We start from the raw sequence: 19,873 nt of genomic DNA on the forward strand, positions 1-19,873 counted from the left end.
AGACAAAAAAATATCCCAGGGTGCTGATTGAAAACATGCTAGACCAGGTAATGCAGCTAGATCAAGGGATTCCAACCTCACCCTGACCAGTAACTTCTTCAATGTACATCCATTACGCTCTGCCTTATCTCACCCTCCACCTAGCCATGTTGATGGGATAGTTTCTGAGTTTGCACGGTAAACCAGTCCATGAAATTTAACGACAGCTAAAAATACTTCTCCCTGTTTGAGGGGTTTAGTTTTAATATGAATCAGTTCAGTGAGGCTGTTTGCAGCATTGCTTCACAGTCCTGATGAGCTAAAGTGCTACCTGAAAAATAACAATAGAGGCAACAATTTCTTATGCCAAAGCTGCATCGAGGTAGAGGTTTATGGAAGAAACATGACACGGCCATACCAGCTCTTGCATGCAGTGTCTAATGCTCACCAGAATAAAAATGAAAATTAAATGGGCTGAGGAGGTGGTTATGCACCATCACACAACAAATCAGTAACTATGATAATGGTAAGAACATAGTTTAGAAGGAATAAGTTGCAGAACAGATCTATTTCAACACAATTTATATTAAAAAAAAAAAGAAAGTAGGCAGGTCCAGTGGTTAATTTATTTGACAGTGGAAAAACTCTGATTTATAGAATTAAATATTTCAACAGTAAACATTCTGTTTTTCTACTGGGTAGCAATTCTACCTGTTCAAGTAAAAAATAAAAAAAAATGTCTTCCCATACAAAAGAAACTAAGCATCTGATAAAATCATTTGATAAAAGTTTAAGCTGTCTCCTTGCTTCTGAAAATTGCCCTTAGGCTGTAGCTGGAAAAGATTACTAATATTACCAAATTCAGAGAGAACAAACTCATTGTGAAATGCAAAGAGAAAAAGCTGACATAAGATATATATCAAAAAAGAAAGGATTTTTAATTAAAAGTGAGTTGTGGAAATGAATGCAGATTTTAAACAACTCAAATTAGAAAGGCCATTAAAGAAATGGAAGGTAAGCAAATTGAAGAAGACATTGCTGCAAGAAAAAAACCTCTCCTCTAGAGCTGTGGCTATCTTCTAGGTGAAATAAAAAAACATAGAAAAATATTTAGAAAGAAGCAAATAAAATTTTCTAGATAAAGTCTGAAGTAGGAATGTAAGCTTGATAATGACTGAATTGCCTGATAAGCTTTTAATACACATCCACTTGTAACTGTTACACTGCCTCCTCTGCAGCAATTACCAACATATTTTGTTCCATCTTAAGGTTCACATTCGTAATCACAAAACCAAAACATTCTTTCACAGTCTCAGTACTGACTGAAAATGAAACCGGTTAGATTGGGAGATAAATAAAAGATAAATAGGTAAAGACATACTTGAAGTATTGACACTCTGACACTCCTACCAGAAGTATTCCAAAATACTTACTGTGAAAAAGGAGCCAAATAGCTAAAAACAAGTATAGGATAATTAGCCAGAAAGGAATGTTTTTGCAGAGTGATAGAGAAGATAACTTCTCCAGGTCTAAGGTACCACCTTGTCTATCGAATAAATATAGCACACAGCTAATGACTGATCATGCACTGCTATGGTCTTCCGACTATTCTAACAGTAACTAGGGACTCCTTGTTTGTTTGCTGTTTCTTGCCATTTCTTAGCTTATGCTGTAAGCTCCTTTGGACAAGAACTACTTTGTAAATTTATACAGTTCACACTATTGTCCAGAGCCCTACATGTTTACCACAATCTAACTGTAAAACAATAAAATTTTTAAGCCTGCTGATCAGTTGAAAGGTAATCAGCTATACACTACCAAAGCAAATCTACTGACATTTTACCGACTAAAAACATGTCTGCAGTGAGAAGAGTGCTCCCTTTCTCTCCTATACAGCTTACTCCAATGTGAATTTTCATGACATGGCTTTAAGTTAAACATCAGAGACACCAGTTAAGCACACAGAAAAATATATACGAGCTATATATATGTGCTAGCACAAATAACATAACTGAGCTATAAAATTCTGTCTTCTCACTTATCTTCAAAGTTAATTGTTTCCCTCACATAAAAGTAACACCTCTATATGTGTTAAAATCCATCCAATGGACTCCAACATTAACTGTCACAACCCACCTCAAAGTTCTTAGAAAATGGTCTGCAGTGAAGATGCAAGCATAACGTCTTGTCTGGGAACTATTATTATGAGAACTAAACAATAATGTAGGAGAATCTTTTCCTACCTTTCTGCCCCTGGGATAGGACTGCTATTTGAAACAGTACATGAAGATGCAAAACAGCGCTGAAAAGAGGGATCAGTCTGCATGTTGGCCCTCAGCAAAGAAGAGTTAGTGCCCACGGTGCCATCAGACATCACCACAGAGAGGTTAATGGCTTCCGTGTAACTTTGAGATTCTGCAGCAAAGAAAACAAAGTAAATGCAAATTTAAAAACAACATGCATTTTTATGAACCTTGTGCTAAAAAATATGTTCATAAAATAGTTTGGTTTTCTCTTAATAAGATTATAAGGAAGATTTTTTGTTTGTTTGTGCAGTAGATATTATTTCAGAAAAATTATGTTGATTGCTGAAAACATCCAGCAGGTCAAACAGCAGAGGGAATAGAGATTACAGAATTGCTACACTCAAACTGTTTGATCACTTCTCCAGAATACATTCTCTAGCCCTAAAGATGAGAATGGACTGTTTGTTCCAAGATGCTTTGCATTTCACAGTCCACAGTGCTAATCAGGTATGTCTAGTCAAGTGCACCATTTGCACTTAAAATACCAGTAGAAAACTGGGTGTCCTGGTCCCAGCCACTACAGAGTTATTTTTGCAGTAGGCCAGGAGTTATTGCATACCATCTCATATCAGCGCTGGGGTGGGGGGAAGGGAGTCTCTTCCAGGGAGAAAAGGTCCCTTCTGGTTAAGAAAGCATGGCAGAGGGAACAGGTGGTGGTGGCAGTAGCAAGCTGGAGGGTCTCAGGGTGGGGCCCACTTGCTGAATGGGGCAGGGGACCTGATGGATAAGGACACAGGTGACACTGAGGTACAGCCTTCTTCATATCAGTCTATCAGTGAGACAGGCACTAGGGAACCTCAAGCCCCTGAGACCACAGGAAAAATCTGGACCAAAACATACCCTCAGTAGAGGAGGACTAAGCAAAGGAAAACTAAAACAAACTGGACGTATTTGAGTGGAGACGTCGAACACATGAGAGCTGAGGGAGCTGGTTGATACCCTGCAAGACATTCTCAATAATCTTTAAAAGGTCTCAATGACTGGGAGAGATTCTTAAGAACAAGAAGGGAGCAATTATCACTCATTGCTCCAAGGAAGGTATGAAGAATGATCCAGGGAATTGCAGGCTTGGTTAACCTAATCCCAGTCTCTGGAAAGGTGATGGAGCAACTAACCCTGGAAACCACTTCCTAACACATGGCAGAAAAAGGACTGAGAGTTGTCAGCATGAATTTACAAAGCAGCAATAATGCATATCCACTGAAATAACTTTCTTCAGTAAACTGACTAGCTTAGTGGCCAAGGGAAAAGCAGTGGAGTTCCTTATTTTTACATTAGTAAGGTTTTTATCTTGGTCTTCCATAATATCCTCATAAGCACACTGATAAAACAAGGGTTGGATAAGTGGAAGTGAGATCTAATAAAAACTGCCTGAATATCTGGGCCCAGAGGATTGTGATCAGCTGCAGCAAGTCCACTAGAAGGCACGTCATAGCATTATACCCTGATACTAGGACCAAGAGTCTTCAACATCCTTCACTAACAACACTGATAATAGGATAAAGTTTTGTAGACAGCAGAAAACTGTCATTGACAGAGGAGTCATTGACAAACCAGATGGTTGTGCTGCTATTCAGACGTGGGAGAAATGGGAAAAAAGGAAACTTAAGATTTCCTCCTACTTCTTGTTGAATTTAAGTTTCCTATTTAATCCAAGAAGAAAAGGAATCTTAAGCTCAACAAGAAGAAATACAAACTCCTGCAACTGAGAAGGAATAATCTGTGGCACCAGCACATGCTGGGGGTAGACTGGCTGGAGACAGTTCTGTAGAGAAGGACTTGGTGGTTCTCATGGACGATGAGCTGACCATGAGCCAGCAATACAACTCCATAGCAAAGGTGGGCAATAGAATCTCAGCTAACATCACAAGGTCCTGCCAGCAGATCAAGGGAGGTGATCCTTCCTCCCTGCTTAGCATTAAAGGCCACATGTGAAGCTCTGTGCCTATTTATGGGCTCCTCAGTATACGAGAGACAGGGATTTGCTTGAACAAGTCCAGCACAAGGTCACAAAGACACCATCACTGGGGCTGAAGCATCTTTTATAGAAGCAGGGGCTGAGTCCCAGATAGCTGGGACTGTACGGCCTGGAGAAAAGAAAGCTCAAGGGAATATTATCACTGTGTGTATAAACCTGATGTGAAGGCACGAAGGTGCCTTCTGCTCACAGGATGAGAAAAGGACACAACTAAAGGGGTTTAAAGTTTAGCAGCACAGAGCAGCACATGGTTTACCTGTTGTGCTGGTTTTGCCCAAGGTAGAGTTAACTTTCTTCATAGAGGCTGGTATGTGACTGTTTTGGATTTGTGCTTAACACAGTAATGATAACACAGAGATATTTTTGTTATTGCTGAGCAAGGCTTACACAGAGCCAAGGCCTCTCCTGCTTTTCATACTGCCACACCGGCAAGGCAGTTGAAGGTACATGGGAGGCTGGGAGGAGACAGCCATGACAGGTGACCCCTACTGACCAGAGGGCTATTCCAGATCACAGGACATCAGTGTCAGTATACAAAATGGGGAGAGGAAGGGGGGGACATTTGGAGTGATGGTGTTTGTCTTCCTAAGTGAGCATTAGATGTGATGATGGGCTCTGCTCTCCTGGGGATAGCTGAACATCTGGCTGCCCATGGGAAGAAGTAAAGTTCTTTGTAAAAGAAGTAAAATTCTTTTTTTTGTGTTGCTTTTGTGTATGGGGCTTTTGCTTTCCCTCTTAAACTGTCTTCATCTCAACCCATGAGTTTTCTACCTTTTACCCTTCCAATGCTCTCCCCAATCCTAGGGGCTGGAAAGTGCCCAGCAACTGCATTGGGCTTGGCAGCTGGCTGGGCTTAAGCTATGACACGTGTGCAGCTACAGTTTTCAGGTGTGACTTTGTCCACACCACACAGACAAAGAAGCAAAACAACTGTAACCTTTATTTCCTAACAGCCTGCAAACAGCACCACACTGAAATATGAAATATGTCCAACTTAATTATACTGCACACAGATACTATAGGATATAGTTAAAACAGATGTATTTAGATGAGGAATAATGTGGATGCTATTACTGCAGAGCTTTATACAGGAACAGTTTCGCCCCGTTTTTCAGAGGTACACTTAAATAACCAGTCAAGCTCTAATGGAGATTGCATTTAATTATTCTGTATTACTATTAAAAAGTTAACACCTATTCACATAGCTCCAGGCTCAACCACACTGTTTTCCATGTCGGAAGACTATAATACTACAAATGCCCATGCATCTGAATAGCTTCATTCACCCGATTAGTCCTACTGACCTCAACATTGGCAGGACTGAAACCCAGTAAGACAATCACAGATGAAACAATCTTTAATTAATGTCTCTTGACTATCAACTCAAGAAACTTCCAAAGAATCAGGGAGGGGGAGAAAAAGAACCCAAAACCAAGGAAGTCAGGGAATAAATCCACTCCTACAAAGAGTTAAGATCACAGTAATGCATTTTTTCCATAAGTGAATCTTCCTAATATAAAAAGTCACTGAAAACAAGTAAAAATGAATACTGTTTTCCTTTCAATTCATGGCAAAGCTTGGTTCAGCTATTACTTGAATGAGGAGTGTGCAAGGTACTTAAAAGATACGTCTGAGACAAGAAAATCTGCACGTTAGTGCCCTGACTAAAAACCATCTGAATTCATTACACAGCACATTTAATTGGATGAGGGAAACAGAAAACTGCCTTTTAATAGAAACTTTTAACTACACCATTACTTTAACGATATTCATGACAGCCATAGGAGTGAACTTTAGGGAAACACTGCAGAAATGTTTCGTGTGGAAGAGCTACAGAAATGTGAATCTGTATTTACCCGATCAGCTACATTACAGTCATCCTCATACTGGTGCAAATAAGAGTCAAAAAAGCTGGCTGCACAAAACCATATTGGTCAACTTGATGTAGATAGTGTACTATGTAATATAAAGTAATTCATGCTTAAGGGGGAAAAATGTATAAAATAAAAATAGTAAAATGGATTTAACATCCAACGAGCATCCAACGAGACTGGATGTTAAATTCCACACTGGAATTAGGAAACTCCTGGTGGCAGCAGGAGAAGAATGCCACGTTAACTAATAAAAGAACGTGGCTGGAGCAGAGATGGGCTACCCCGGAACCATCAGGGCACACCCGAGGACGATCGGCACTTGGTAAGTATCATCAACCAAGATACCCGAAGCCTTCGAGAAACATCCATCTGAATACGCGACTTCCCCTGACCCGATCAGCGGCCGCCACTACCCAGGAAACAGCAGCTGTCCAACCCTGCACAGTGAAAAGAAACCTTCATACACATGCGGGGTTACACCAGAAATCGGGGCACCCCTGCCTCAGGCATAAAGAAATGTACAGAACAGCCTCATCGGACACGGCGCTGGTGAACAGAGCGGGATCCAGGCTCACCCAGCGCGATCCCGGGCTCGACGCCGTCTCTGACTGTGGATTTTGAGAACTGTATTTTGGTCGCGAAAATAAAATCTTTCCCATTTATTAATTCGGCTTTCTTGGTGATAATTTATAACAGTGGGAAGACTGCTAGAGCCTCTCCAGAAACACAACTTCGACAAATCTCCAGAGACCAGCATTTGTCTTGCTTGAGACAAAAGTACCTCAAGTACAACAGGCATCTCATGAACTTGCCCAGATGCTTCCCAATTACACTGAAGGTTGAGACGATTTTGCTTCTGAATTGAATTCCTCACAGGAATAGGAATTACAATCCCAAACTTATCTCCACATGCTTGCTTGTTTTCATGTCTCTGTGTCTCTCCTGACACCGGAATATATAGGGAAGTCACTGGAATCCAGTTACTAAGAGTTTGGGGGCAAAGAGGGGAGTGGCAATCCTTCTGAAAGAGCTTTAAATCTCCCACTCTAATACGAGCACAACTACGTGCATAAGAGTTAGTCCAACAGATTTACACAGCAAATTCCACTCCTTCTACAGCACTTGCTTAAATAAAGGGACCAAGACTTGATTCTTCCCTGTTGCAGGCTTTGGATCGCTGCTATAATCTTTAGAGCTCGAGAGAAGGACCACTGTCATGCTCACAGATGCATTTCACAGCCCATTTTCACAGGTGTAAAATACTAAACACAGAGCCACCGTGTGAAAAGCCACTGGCAGCCAGGCACGTAAACTGCAGAAAAAAACACCAACTCGGTACAACTCTTCCCAGGCTAGAAACAAGTGTATCTTAAAGGAACTTCCCATGAAACCAGCCTTGTTTTTACTTCAATTCAAAACAAACCGGCTGGATACTTTAGCTATGTCCCCTCATTGTCTCTTGCAGAGTTCACTGGTCAGCTGTTAACCCTTTATCTCACGGAATCAATAATTCTGCAATTTCATAGCTTCTACAGAATTAACTAGCCTGGCACATTTAACAGAAAGCAAAGCATCAGTGCTTCTTGGTTCAGGCCCCTACCATGCCATTTAGAGCTGTGAAAACACTGTCAAATGTAAAAGTGCAGCTCCCTACTTCAAGAAGTGACATGACAAAGCTAAGATAATTCATGTTGGTATCTTTGCATGCACCCAGGTCAGATGTACGTTGACTAACACTGATCATCACCTTTAAAGGCAGGACCTTAGAAAGGAGCTCTTTGCACCATACCCTATTGAAAATTGAGATTAAGAAAAGAATACTAATTGTGTCAAGGTGCAAGGCATAAAAACATCCAGTTCACTCTTCTACTTGACAGCAGGAGGTAAAACCTGTAGAAGTTGCAGGCTTTTTTCAGTTGTAAGCAGAAACTGCTGGGTGTGCCGACCACACAGCCACATAAAGTAAGATCTTACAGACCCCCAAACAAACAAACCCCCCCCCCCCACACACACACACAAAAAAAAAACCCAAAAAACACCAAACCTACCAAAAAAGAAAAAAACCCAGAGTAGCTTAACCCACACCACTAAGGTCCAGATAAAAGATGGGTAACAACATTCAGTCATTTCACTACCATACCTTGTATTGTAGTAGGTCTTCATACATTTCAAACTTTGTAATACTTTTTGTGAGAAGGTGTTAGTTAATGTGGCATGTGCATCAGCTTGAAAACTCAAGTAAAGACCCTCAGTTACATCTTCTGGCGAAAGGGAGCCTAAAGTCAGTATTCTGCTTCCAAAACATCAAGCTTATTACCTTACAACTATCTGAGGCTAATATAAAAGCCGAATGGACAGAGAAAATAATACTGCTCTGAAATAAGCCAAAGTAATGGCCCACTTGAGCCAGATAACAAACTAATGCTTTTCCAAGTCTATTTGCACTGTAAGATTCTTACAGGTTATCTATCTTCTCTTTCACTCCCTTGCTTTTCCAAATGCAAAGGTGCCAAAAATGGTAAGAGAGACCAGCAGTCTCTCCTGCTTTCGGCCGAAGTACTAACTTTACTGAAATCCTGACCTTTTAAACTTGTCACATTCTGCTTTCAATTTCACTAAAATACAGTGAGCCAAATTATTCCCTTATATGAAACCAATCAACTTTGGTCACACTGTTCCTTCCCTTTCACAGAATATGTGGAAATCAATAAAGAATGCCTAAAGTCTTGTCTTTTATAACTTCACATACCAGGGAATGGAATAACTTTTTTGTCTCTTTTGCACAGTATATGCTTTCCTATTCAATGTTAAGCAGCCCCGCTCCTCATTTAGAAGTACATGCCATGTACCAACATGGAGACACCTTCAGTTCCCACACTTCCCAAAAACCCACTAATACCAAGCAGAGAAAATGTAATAGGATTTTTCCTGTTTGTGAAGAGGGAAAAGACAAAATTACTATTGCTAGAAGATTCTGCTAATCCCTGTTTTGAGTGGAGCAACTCTCTTCGAAAATAATCAGTCAGGCTGAACCTGAGGCAAGTAATTAAGACAGTGGCTCCAGCATCCAGGCATTAACCTCTCTGCACAAAAAAAGATCAGCTTTAGTTGCTTTTTCTGAGAAGAATCTCAGTGGAATACATATTGCATACTTGGATATTACAGAAAATACAACAATGGAGTGACTGACAACCTCAGAAATAAAACAGCACATCTGGAGAGGCAGTAAAGTATGTCTAAGGGACGTTTATTTGGCGTAAGAAAAAACACGTTCAACAGTTAGAAGCCAAATTGCTAATAGTTAAATGTAATGTACACTACAGTACTGAAGGTTTCTAACTTCATGCAATTATTTTTTGTCTGCGTTCAGAAAGTGTTCACTGTGTTTTGGGAGCCTGTCAAATGAATTTAGAATTAAAAAAAAAAAAAATCTTGCCTTATGCCCTAAAGAGAGCTGTCACCCCTCGAGGAAGCATCCCTGGCACAGCAGCCCTCCCCAGCCAGCACTGGGTGAGGAAGGCTAGCATTCCACCACCGTCAAGGGAGACCCTGGCCTGCCAGCAAGATGCATGACAAAAGTGGGAGTGTAATGCTACATTCCTGTATTCTGCAAGTTCTAGCTCCCATAACAGCCTGCCAGTAACAGCCATAGGCAGCCTCTGAAGCTATGCCAGGTGTCAGCTTATCTCCAGACAACCACAGGCTGACACAATTAACAGCATTTACCCTCTGCACATCGATCAGAATGAAAAGTATGATTTACCAGACCACACTTTGCCTCATACTAAAACCCTAAGACCTGTACTATATTGCTTCTTTTCTGAGAAAACAGGAAGACCGTTTTACAGGTAACTTGGTATCGTACATTCATTCAAACACCAAAATACAAATAACTCCTATTTGCTGAACAGAATAACAACACAGCATCTTGAAAGCAGTAAAATCCCTATCATGACTTTCTGAAAGGCTTTCTTATGCTAATTCATTTCATTCTCACAAGTAGTACCGAGGGAAGAAAAGAAACTTCCCCAAGGACTAAAGCAATCAGTTGCATCTATCTTTTAATGTATTTTAAAAGACCTTGCAGATGCTGTGATACTGACTTTAAGCAAGCTTTGCTGTCTTAGGAATGCAAAGCAGCTGCAGAGGCATGTCCTCAAGACTTCCAGATCACATGCAACATAAAATGTGATTAAAACACTCTTTAGTAGAGAATCACTACCAGTACATAACGCATAAACAAGAGAACCCCTATTCTGTCTCTGTGTACAGCAGCTCACTCAGTAGTGAAAAAAAAAAAATCAAATAAAGCAATTAGAACACAATTATTAACATGTCCACATTAAGTTTACACAGCAAATTAGTAAAATGGTTTTAGGGACAGACGATTCCATTCTTATCATGTTCATCTCATAATGGAATTTCAGACATTCACATTGCTGAATATGACAATTTTCATCAAACCATACAATTAAATTGCAATAGTTTTAGAAAAGAGAAAAGAACCTATGAAACATGCATATGGTACCTTCCAATGAACAGCAATACTTTTATCAGGAAGAATGCACTGAAAGACCTTTCAAGAAAAGAGTAAAATATCAGCAATGTGCTCCAAAGTTCATTATCCATTAAAATGTTGGAGATGCAGGTCTAAGCTGTGTCTGTGCTGAACTGAAAAGTGCCACTCATGTCTACTGACAAGATACACTGCAAAGCCTAAGGAAAGGAGGCAAGGGTGAAGGTAGAGAGGGCAAACTGAGTGAAAGAAGGGACAGAGCTTGGGCCTGACTTTCTGACACTTCTGAGAAGCAAACACAAAGACTCTGTGACATTTTCTATTTTATGACCTATATACTTTCCCTAAGGTGAAAGAGCAACAAAGGAGTTTAAACTCCCCTTTTTCTGTCTCAGTCCAGCTCCCTGGTGCCACGAGAAACCAGCGGGGGTCCCAGTATGCAGCTTTTGACGTCTGAGGCATACTTGCCTCATAGAAAAAATGGAAGCAATCAAACTGATGTTTGGACCTTCTATCAAAACACTCACTTTGGTCCTGTTCTTCTGCTGTGAGAAAAATTCCGCCTGAATGTGACAATCTTCAACCTGTTCATTTTTCTAGTCACTTGCCGGCAACAAAATGCTGAACCCAGTTCACTGCGGCCTGAATAACAAAACTGAGGGCTGTTTTTTTGATTTTCAAGCTGTATACCTAAACCATTTTATATTAAAACCAGAAAAATCTGACTTTTCAAAGGCTGTTTTTAATAATCTGAAATTGATACTGGTAAAAATAAACTCAGTTCAGTTTATCTTCAGTGTTGTTCAGTATCACAAAACACACGACTGAGAAGTCTTGCATTTTTTTCTTGGTCTGTCTCAACTGTGATTCAGTAACTCTCCTTTTAGGGTTGCAGTCTTTACCCAACCATGTGCTGCTACTGCCTGAATAGAAAAATTGTTTGCATTAAGGCAGTAGGAACCAGGTTGCATCTACATTCTGCTGCATCCTGTACACTGTACTACGTAATAGGTGGCTACTCTAAGACTCTATGAGATTTTCATGGAAAATTCAGATCTGAAGTAAGAGAGTGTTCTACATGTATTACACAAATATACTTTGTCTTGGATGCACAAATTAGACCAATTGCCCTTCCAGTGCCAATGGCACAATAAAGTGTTTTTCTCACTAAGCAAGAAAGCAGAAAAACTATGCCATATTCCTCATTTAAGAAAAACTCGTGTTTACAAAATCTTACAACTTTCATGTTTCCGAAAAGAAATTCAGTGCTGCTATAACATTACTAAAACATTCCTCAGGGGAGGAAAAAGACTCAGCCTGGACAAATTTTCTTCTACGTAGACAGAAATTATGCATACTCCAGGCAGCCCTCATTTCTTCTACTTTTGAAAAAGACCCACCACGGCACACAAAACATTACAAGGCTTCCTCGGCAGGAAAGTGACTAGACAAAACTCTCGAGCCCTGCCTCATGCCCTCAGTCATTGTCAGCGATTGCAGAAAACTCTCATACTGACAGAGCTCCTCGTCTGCAAACCTTCTCAGCAGTTTCTGGGCAGACTCCCAACGTTGTTACACGACTACAAAAGGCGCAACTCTTCCTCCCACTTCATTTCCACGGAGCTCGCAGCAGCAGGAGCAGGCCGCAGGCTGCGTGCTCCCAGCTCCGCACCCCGCACACGGCGCGGCCCCCGCCTGAGGCTGCTCCGCTTCAGTCAGCGCCCGCCGCCCTCCCCTTTTCCCGGGGTCACGTTTCGCCGCCGCTGCGGCGAGCGCGACCAGCCAAACACGAGACCAGCCCACAAAAAGAGTTTTCAGATTTAGGAAAACGCACTAAACAGGGGCGCAGGGAATCACAAACCTACCTACGGAAGCCATCGCGACAGCGGCTCTCCCACGGGGCTGTGCGAAATCGTGCTTCCCTCCCTCCGTGCCGTACGCCGCCGGAGGCTCACGGAATCCAGGCAGCGGGGCGCGCCAGCCCGCCACGCAGAGACTTGGGAAAAGCTATTGCCCGCATCTGCCAGCGCCCGCCACTCTCCCTCGCTGTTGGAACTTCACCGCAAAGTGGGTTCCAGTGTCTGCGGCGAGAGAAGCACGGGCTCCCTTGTCTCAATACAGCCGCCCAGACGAAGAATGGCCAGAGTTCCCTTCATCCAGGCAGAAAGTAATTCCCCGATAGTTGTTAGATTAGGCTTCCCGCTCGCTCTTCAGCTCGACTGCCCATTCAGTGTATGCCTGCTGCGCTGACTCCACCTTACTTGCGTTCGACTCGTTCCCCCCACTTTCCCCGCCCGGCTCTCACCGCCTCTTCCCCGCAGAGCGCCGCTCCCAGCGGGTCCCCTGCTCCGCGCAGCGCCGCGGGGGCGGAGAGCGAGCGGCCGGCACACGAACCGGGGAGACTGGGAACTCGGGCTGGGGGAGGGGTTGCGTGTGCTGGTATTTGGTTGATTTTGCGAGGTTTTTCTGAGTGTTGGGGGGCGGGTGTTGTTCTTCCCCCACCACTTCATTTGACCTCACTTATTTTGTTTCTTTCAGAGAGATGCAAGACACGAAACCGAGAATTGTCAGATTAGTGCTTTTTAATGCTGACCAAAGCCCAGCTACTCCATTACAACGAAGTGGCCCAACACTCTTGGATAAATTTAGCCTCCAGAGCTCTGAATAAAGTTTTACTCGCTTCCCAAGATTACAAAACACGTATAGCCTTATTGTGTTGCATTCAACATCCCCCTAGCATTGTTCTGAGCATGTTTCATTCACAGGTCAGGAAGACGAGTGGAAACCTGCAGCTGCACAATGAGCAGCATATTTCCTTTTCAGATTGTTCATCACTACCCAGCACACCGTATTTTCTGAAAGGATCACTGCAGGAAATTACTAGATCTAGACAGAAACAAATGCAACCATTTAAAACTTTCCCATGATGAATTATTCAATTGCTTTCAAAGTTCTACCGGCACCGTGCTTTGAATGCATGTAAACAGTTTTGATAATATTAAAATACACAAGCTAGCTTGGTTATAGAGATGAGTACTGGTAAACTAATTAACATTTTGCCTTCTCCCACAGACCATAATGTAAATCAAACTATTCATTTATAAAAATATTCATTCCTACCACTGTTTTCCTTCATAGCAGCTGCTCCTATTAAACATGTTGCATAAAGATTGCACTCAGAAGAATCAAATAGCAAAGGCTAGTTGTGATATACAACATATCATCAGGTAAAAAGAAGAGAAAATCCTTGGCATGGGGTAAGAAGAGGTTATTATGCAGCAGTTCGGAAGTGACATCCGTTACTTTGAATTTATTATACAACTACACTTTGTCTTGGATGCTTCCTGGCAGAGCCAGAGGCAGGTAAACACAAACTTCACACTTCTATAAAGAATAATGATTAGTGAAAATTTCTCTCCATAGAAAGTATCCCTGAATCTGCATAAAAAGCACTGTAATCACAGGACCTTTGGATATGTCATTCTTTTCCAGATTTTCAAATCTAGAAAGCTTTGCTTGTTTGGCTATTTACACTTGCTGAATTAGAAGGGAACAAGAATAGTAGTAACCTTTAACAAAGAAGATAACAGTAGTCTGAGATGACATATGAAGAAGGCTGGTTAAATAAGAAACTTACTTTCCAAAGTATTATAAGGATGTAATGTAAGCAGAAATAATGTAATTTAAAGTATTAATATAATTGAGTTTTGTCAGCATTTATCAAATTCACCCTTTTTCAAGATTTTTTTACATGGATCCTTCTAATAGACTCAGTTATACTTAAGGGGCTACTCATCAAGAAAATCCCTATGACATGGACTATTAGTAACAAACAAAAGGGCACATAATAAAAATCTCACCTTTTGCTTGTCTTTCTATCACAAATTCAAAGTTTCAACCAGATGAGACTTTCTTCTCCAAGGAAGAAAAAAGTCCGAAACTCTAAAGCCAGAAGATATAAAGGGCAAGGCTGATTGCACACAAAAGAGTTAGGAAGAGAAGGAAAGGCAGTGTTGGACATCTCCATCCAACACGAGGAACTGAGGAACTGATTTGGTTTAGGTCAGCGTGTAAGATACTGCCATCTCAAAAGGAGGAAGTCTGTTATTTGGCAAGAAGAATTGATTTAATGGCAGTTCCAGGCACAGCACAGCAGATCAGGATCAGGTCTTTCAATCTCTGCCAGGTGGTACCAGTGCACAGTTCTCCCAGATATAGCACATAAGATTCCTGGCTTGATCAGAACCATTACACTGCAAATTCTAATGAAAACAGTTTAAAATGTAGGGCTTGAATTGCAACATGCACCTTTCTCCAGCAAGAATCCCTGAAGCAGAGTGGCTATGCTGTGCCCTTCATACAAATTCAGCAAACTCCACAATTTGTGAAGGAATGTCATGTGTTTCCCTGCTACTCTGATGATTGACAGAAACATAGGAGTCAATGTCAAGTAGATTGCTCATTTCAGATTTTGTCTACAAGGTGCCTGAATATAAATGGCTTTGTGAAATAACTTGCCTAACTCAGGCACAGAAAAACACAGATTAATTTGGCTTTCTCCTCCTCTGCAAGAGGGAATAAACATGAAGAGAATTAACATTGGGGAGAACAGCATCCTAAAAAAACCAAAGAGCAATGTGACCTTTAGTCTATAAACAATTAAGTGGAATGTGTATTTCCTCTCTGTTCCTACTCAACACTGGAAGGTCAGTTATTCTGAAACTGCAGAATGTCTTTAACTTGTAAATGCAGTAGACAAACCCTCGCATTCACTCAAACACAGGATCATTTTAAAACTGCATTTGTTTTGAAAACGTGTGCTCACAGCTGTACTTTGATTTTTGGAGCTCTCTTCTTCGGGCTTCCCTCAAACTACATGGAATAATTTGGCATATCAGTCATGAAGTGCCAGGCCTCATCCTGGAAAAGTTGAAAAAATTTCATAGAATCATAGCAAGAGCAGTAGCCGTTCCCATGGTTTTTGTTAATTTAACCTTTTCCAGGCAAAGTAACTAGTGACATCTCAAAAATGTATGCTATGCACATGCACTGCAAACAAGTAACCTCAGGTATGTGTAAAAACAAACACATCTGCCAGGCTGTCTGCTCTTCCAATCACGTATTTCTATTTAAATGGTTTTTAAGTCAATGGCTTCTTGTTTGCATCTTCAAAAGAAGCAAATATTAGTGATGGATTTCCCAGCTCAGATTATTTTGTTTTTTTTATGTATGTGTAAGATATTATTCATCTATATTTCAATGAATATATACAAAGATAGTTATTTATCAAATGACTGATTTATGTGGGGAAATGCATTACTTTTTCCCATGGAAAGTGAAAGAAAGAGAAACCAAACTCTATAAAACAGAATGTTTAAAAACCACTCAAGTAATCACTTTTTCAGTGGTTCTTAGCAAGAAAAAAGAAAGAGGAAAAAAACCAAAACCAAACCACCACTACCCACCAGTGTATTATCAGGGTGTATTTCAAATTTAACTGAAGAGGCACATATGCTTTGAGACCATGATTGAGTAACAACACTGAAGCATTGTATAAACACATTTTTCCCATGTAATATTTGATTATATAAACAACTTTTTTTGGCATTTGGAACTTCAGAATTATACAGCTTATTTTATTGACTAAATTTTAGAATTTTTGAGCTCTCACAGATACTAGTGAACCTAACAAGAAACTGTGTTCAGCACCCTTGGAAGTGCCATCATCTTTTCAACTAATAAATGCATATTCCAAGTACAGTCAGTTATCTTGTATGGTAAGTATTAAAAAAAAAAAAACCAAACCAAAAACCAACCACAAAAATAAATAAACATCAGATAATGCTACTGCTTTCTCTCAAGAGAAAATGCCTTTGGATTAGAGCTACAGGAAGGATGAAAGCTGCAAGCTGCACAATTAAACTTTCAGATGTTTTGGTTCCTGAAACTGCAACAGGCAATAATGTGTCTTATGAAAAACTTCAAGTTTTTTCTCCATTAATAAATCCTTTTGAAATAAGGCAGTTGTTTCATTTACAGTTTGCAGTGGTATGAAAAGTTAGTCAAGACAAAACAAGTAACAAATGAACTGGATTAAAGTGTGGTGCCCCAAATAAGGGAAGCACCTAGAGGGTAGGTAGATTCTTGATGAAGAACCTATCAGCAGTTGCTTGATTTAATGCTAGTAGTGAGGGATCAAGGACCAGTCAGACTTGTTGAGGTACCATTGATGAAAGACATATAATATGCAAGAGACTTTAAAGATGTCCCAAGCTAGAAACCTTATTTCATATGACCTCCTGTAGGAAAACTCTTTTGTCACAAGATCTGCCATTCCTTTAATGCAGTTCAACATTTGAGTTCAGGAGAAAATGAGTGGATGAGAAAGTAAAGAGCCTTTTTCTGTATTTAGGGTCTCCACTACTTGGATACTCATTTCCCATGAGAAAACTTAATTCACACTTGCTTGAGGCAGAAGACTCCATACAACTTTTCAGAAGTGTCTTGGTTCAAATGGATGATGCAGGCAGTGCCAAGGGACCTCTGAGAGGGGCATTTCTAAGGGAACAGTCTCAGTTCTCTAATTTACATATCTATCAGCGCTTTGCCCACATGGAATGAAAAGTCATCCATTAAAACAAACAAACAAACAAACCAATGTAAATACTTGCACAGAAAATTAAACACATAGTATAAAACAGTCTTTCCAAATCAGTATCTGATTCTATCTCTAAAGAGGTTTGAACAGAGCAGTTTTAATGGTTTAAGGCCAATTCTGATCTATGATCACAGTGTTTCTGTCCAGGTGCAAATCCTGCTACAAAAGCAAGGGAGAGCAGAAGAGGAGACAGTGAATAGTTTCACAACATCTCTTCAATGTAATGTTTGAAGAACCTATCTGTGGGAAATAGGAAAGGTAAGAAGGGTTTTTTTGAGTTTTAGGCTTGGCTACGATAGACCTTAAGCCTGCAGAAAAATATGCTTACCAAGATAGTACAAGGTTTTAAGCTTAATGATGGTGTATTGTATATTGTTAATAGAAGGTATACATGCAAGCACTGTATGAAGCAGGCATACATGTACTTTTAGTGATTGGCTAGAACAAGTGTCTGTAAGCTTTAGCAATATGCTATTGGCTAGAAAGTTTTTTAAATGCTCTATAACAAAGAAATCTTTGGCTGCTGCTGGTTGTACATGAGCTGTTGCTATCTTTCTATTGTCTTAACCATGTAATGAGGCTGATGCTGCAATAAAAGTTCGAGGAACATATCCCAGCAGTCCCATCCTGTTCGTGAAAAAACCTCCAAACACACCTATCTTCTTTGTTTTCCCACTTCAAATTCTTCAGTATTACAGAGAAGCTGCACATGGAATTATGTACATGTGCACTAGATTATGCATTCTGCTAGCACAGTATTATCTATGACCATCTATAGTACTTGAATTTTTCTTATGTTCAATGTGATGGTAAGCATGTAGGTCACAGCAGACTGTGTCCCTTTGCAGAAGTTTAGCTCAGGGAGCTGTAAGTACAATTAATCAGGAAATATCTTTGTCTTAACATATGCATCAGATTTGAAGAATTACTGAGTCTGTGATCAGATACAACGCTGGCTACAAAACAAAATGTATTCATGTTCCGGAATATTTTATCAACCTAGAGTATCCAAAAGCAGTGGAAGAGAGAGTATATTTTAGAGAATGAGTTTTCTTATGAGAATCCAGTAACGAGAGTGACCTTTTTGGACAGCTTTAATGTATCAGCCAAAGAAAACACACATTTATATTGTCCCACTGGTTTATCATCACATACTATCTGCCATGGACTTGGCACGCCCTAGCTTTTTCTATTCAGTTATGTAAAATAATATTCCTTTCTCCTCTGAATCAATGACATATTAGAGTGTTTGCTGAGAGGCTAAAACATGTACAGATTTTTTTAAGTTTTATGTAGAAACATATAGCTGTAAAAAAACCTAGCTAGCTAAATGGATTAAACTCTAAATCATTTAATCTCTAAAGCTTTGGGAAGTTAAGTAGTGTCGACTGGGAGAGTTCCTCCCATGAAAATCTTAGCCAAACTGAGGGGGAGGGGAAATCTCAATTACAGCTGATTATCAAATAGCTCAGTTGTAAACACTTATACTGTAAGGATTGTAGTTAATACCACCCAGTGGAGGCATGGACTACAAGTTTTTTAAGTTATTTTCAGTTTCAATTTCATTCTACTGTTACAAGATATTTTTCACCATTCAAACTGATATAAACCAAATGAAATGGTTAAGCTTTTTAGCACATGAGATGGAATATTATTACTTTTTCATTGAATTTGGACTACCAGAGTGAAATCACTGATAATAAGTGTTGTTTATTTCTCTGCAGACCAAATAAATACATTTCCATGACTGTATTTGAAAGATATGTTGAGAACTGTATTATAATCAGTGGCACAAAGGGAAGGAGACCTCTGACAGTGAAGACTTGAAAACACATCAAGTCATCTCCAACTTTTCTGCAATAAAAACTTTGTGTAAAGGTTAGTTTTACTGAGCTAAATGTCTCAATGAAAGTGACCTAGAGACAGAAAAGTGTGATAGATCATAGTACATTATATTGACTTCAATGTTTACAACAACCAAGAAGTGGTCTCTGAACATTTATGATTTTGCTTTGCAGCATTCCAAATGCTCTTTTTGGAAGCCCTCATTAAGTTCATGCTGGTAGAATCCCAACAGGAGATCCAAGTAATTTCCTGCTTGCTCCAGAAGCCTTTGGAGGCTTCTTATGCACTAGTAAATGGTGTATTTTATAATAATTAAGTGTAGGAATATGCCCTCTGTTGACAGAGTTACCAAATTATTCTTTGTCTGTTTAAAAAGGCAACAATCCCAGAAGTTTCTCTCCTCAATTTGGTAAAAAGACACCTCATAGGACCTTTGGGACTTCACCTCAGACCTGGGGCTGCCCAACTGGACAGAGGCCAAGAGGTCCCACCTGGGTAATTCACTAGAAAAAGAAGAGAACAAAGGAAATAATGGCTTTTGTGGGGTGTTTTAGCAGAAGCAAGGACCTCTTGCCCTGGCTCAGTTTTTTCTCTGTAAGAGCTTTGTTATTTTGCCTTTTATTAAACCTTTTTCTGTTCCCAATACTACCTCAGAAGCTATCCTGCTAATTTTATGCCATTTGGGGTGGCTGAGCTATCTCAGGTGTGATGGGTTCT

The 19,873-nt window shown here is 40.2% G+C and overlaps 1 protein-coding gene across 2 annotated transcripts in view; it reads right to left on the reverse strand.

The window, feature by feature from the left end:
• Positions 1-19,873, reverse strand: part of TNS3 (tensin 3) — a 125,236-nt gene that overhangs the window by 22,401 nt on the left and 82,962 nt on the right. For both annotated transcript variants that reach the window (XM_084222384.1, XM_084222383.1), the window contains one exon: positions 2,223-2,394. In XM_084222384.1, the coding sequence (XP_084078510.1) occupies positions 2,223-2,394 (172 nt within the window). The remainder of the gene's footprint in view (positions 1-2,222; positions 2,395-19,873) is intronic.

Source organism: Fringilla coelebs, assembly GCF_963513975.1.
Source record: "Fringilla coelebs genome assembly, chromosome: 1".
NCBI classification, from domain to species: domain Eukaryota; kingdom Metazoa; phylum Chordata; class Aves; order Passeriformes; family Fringillidae; genus Fringilla; species Fringilla coelebs.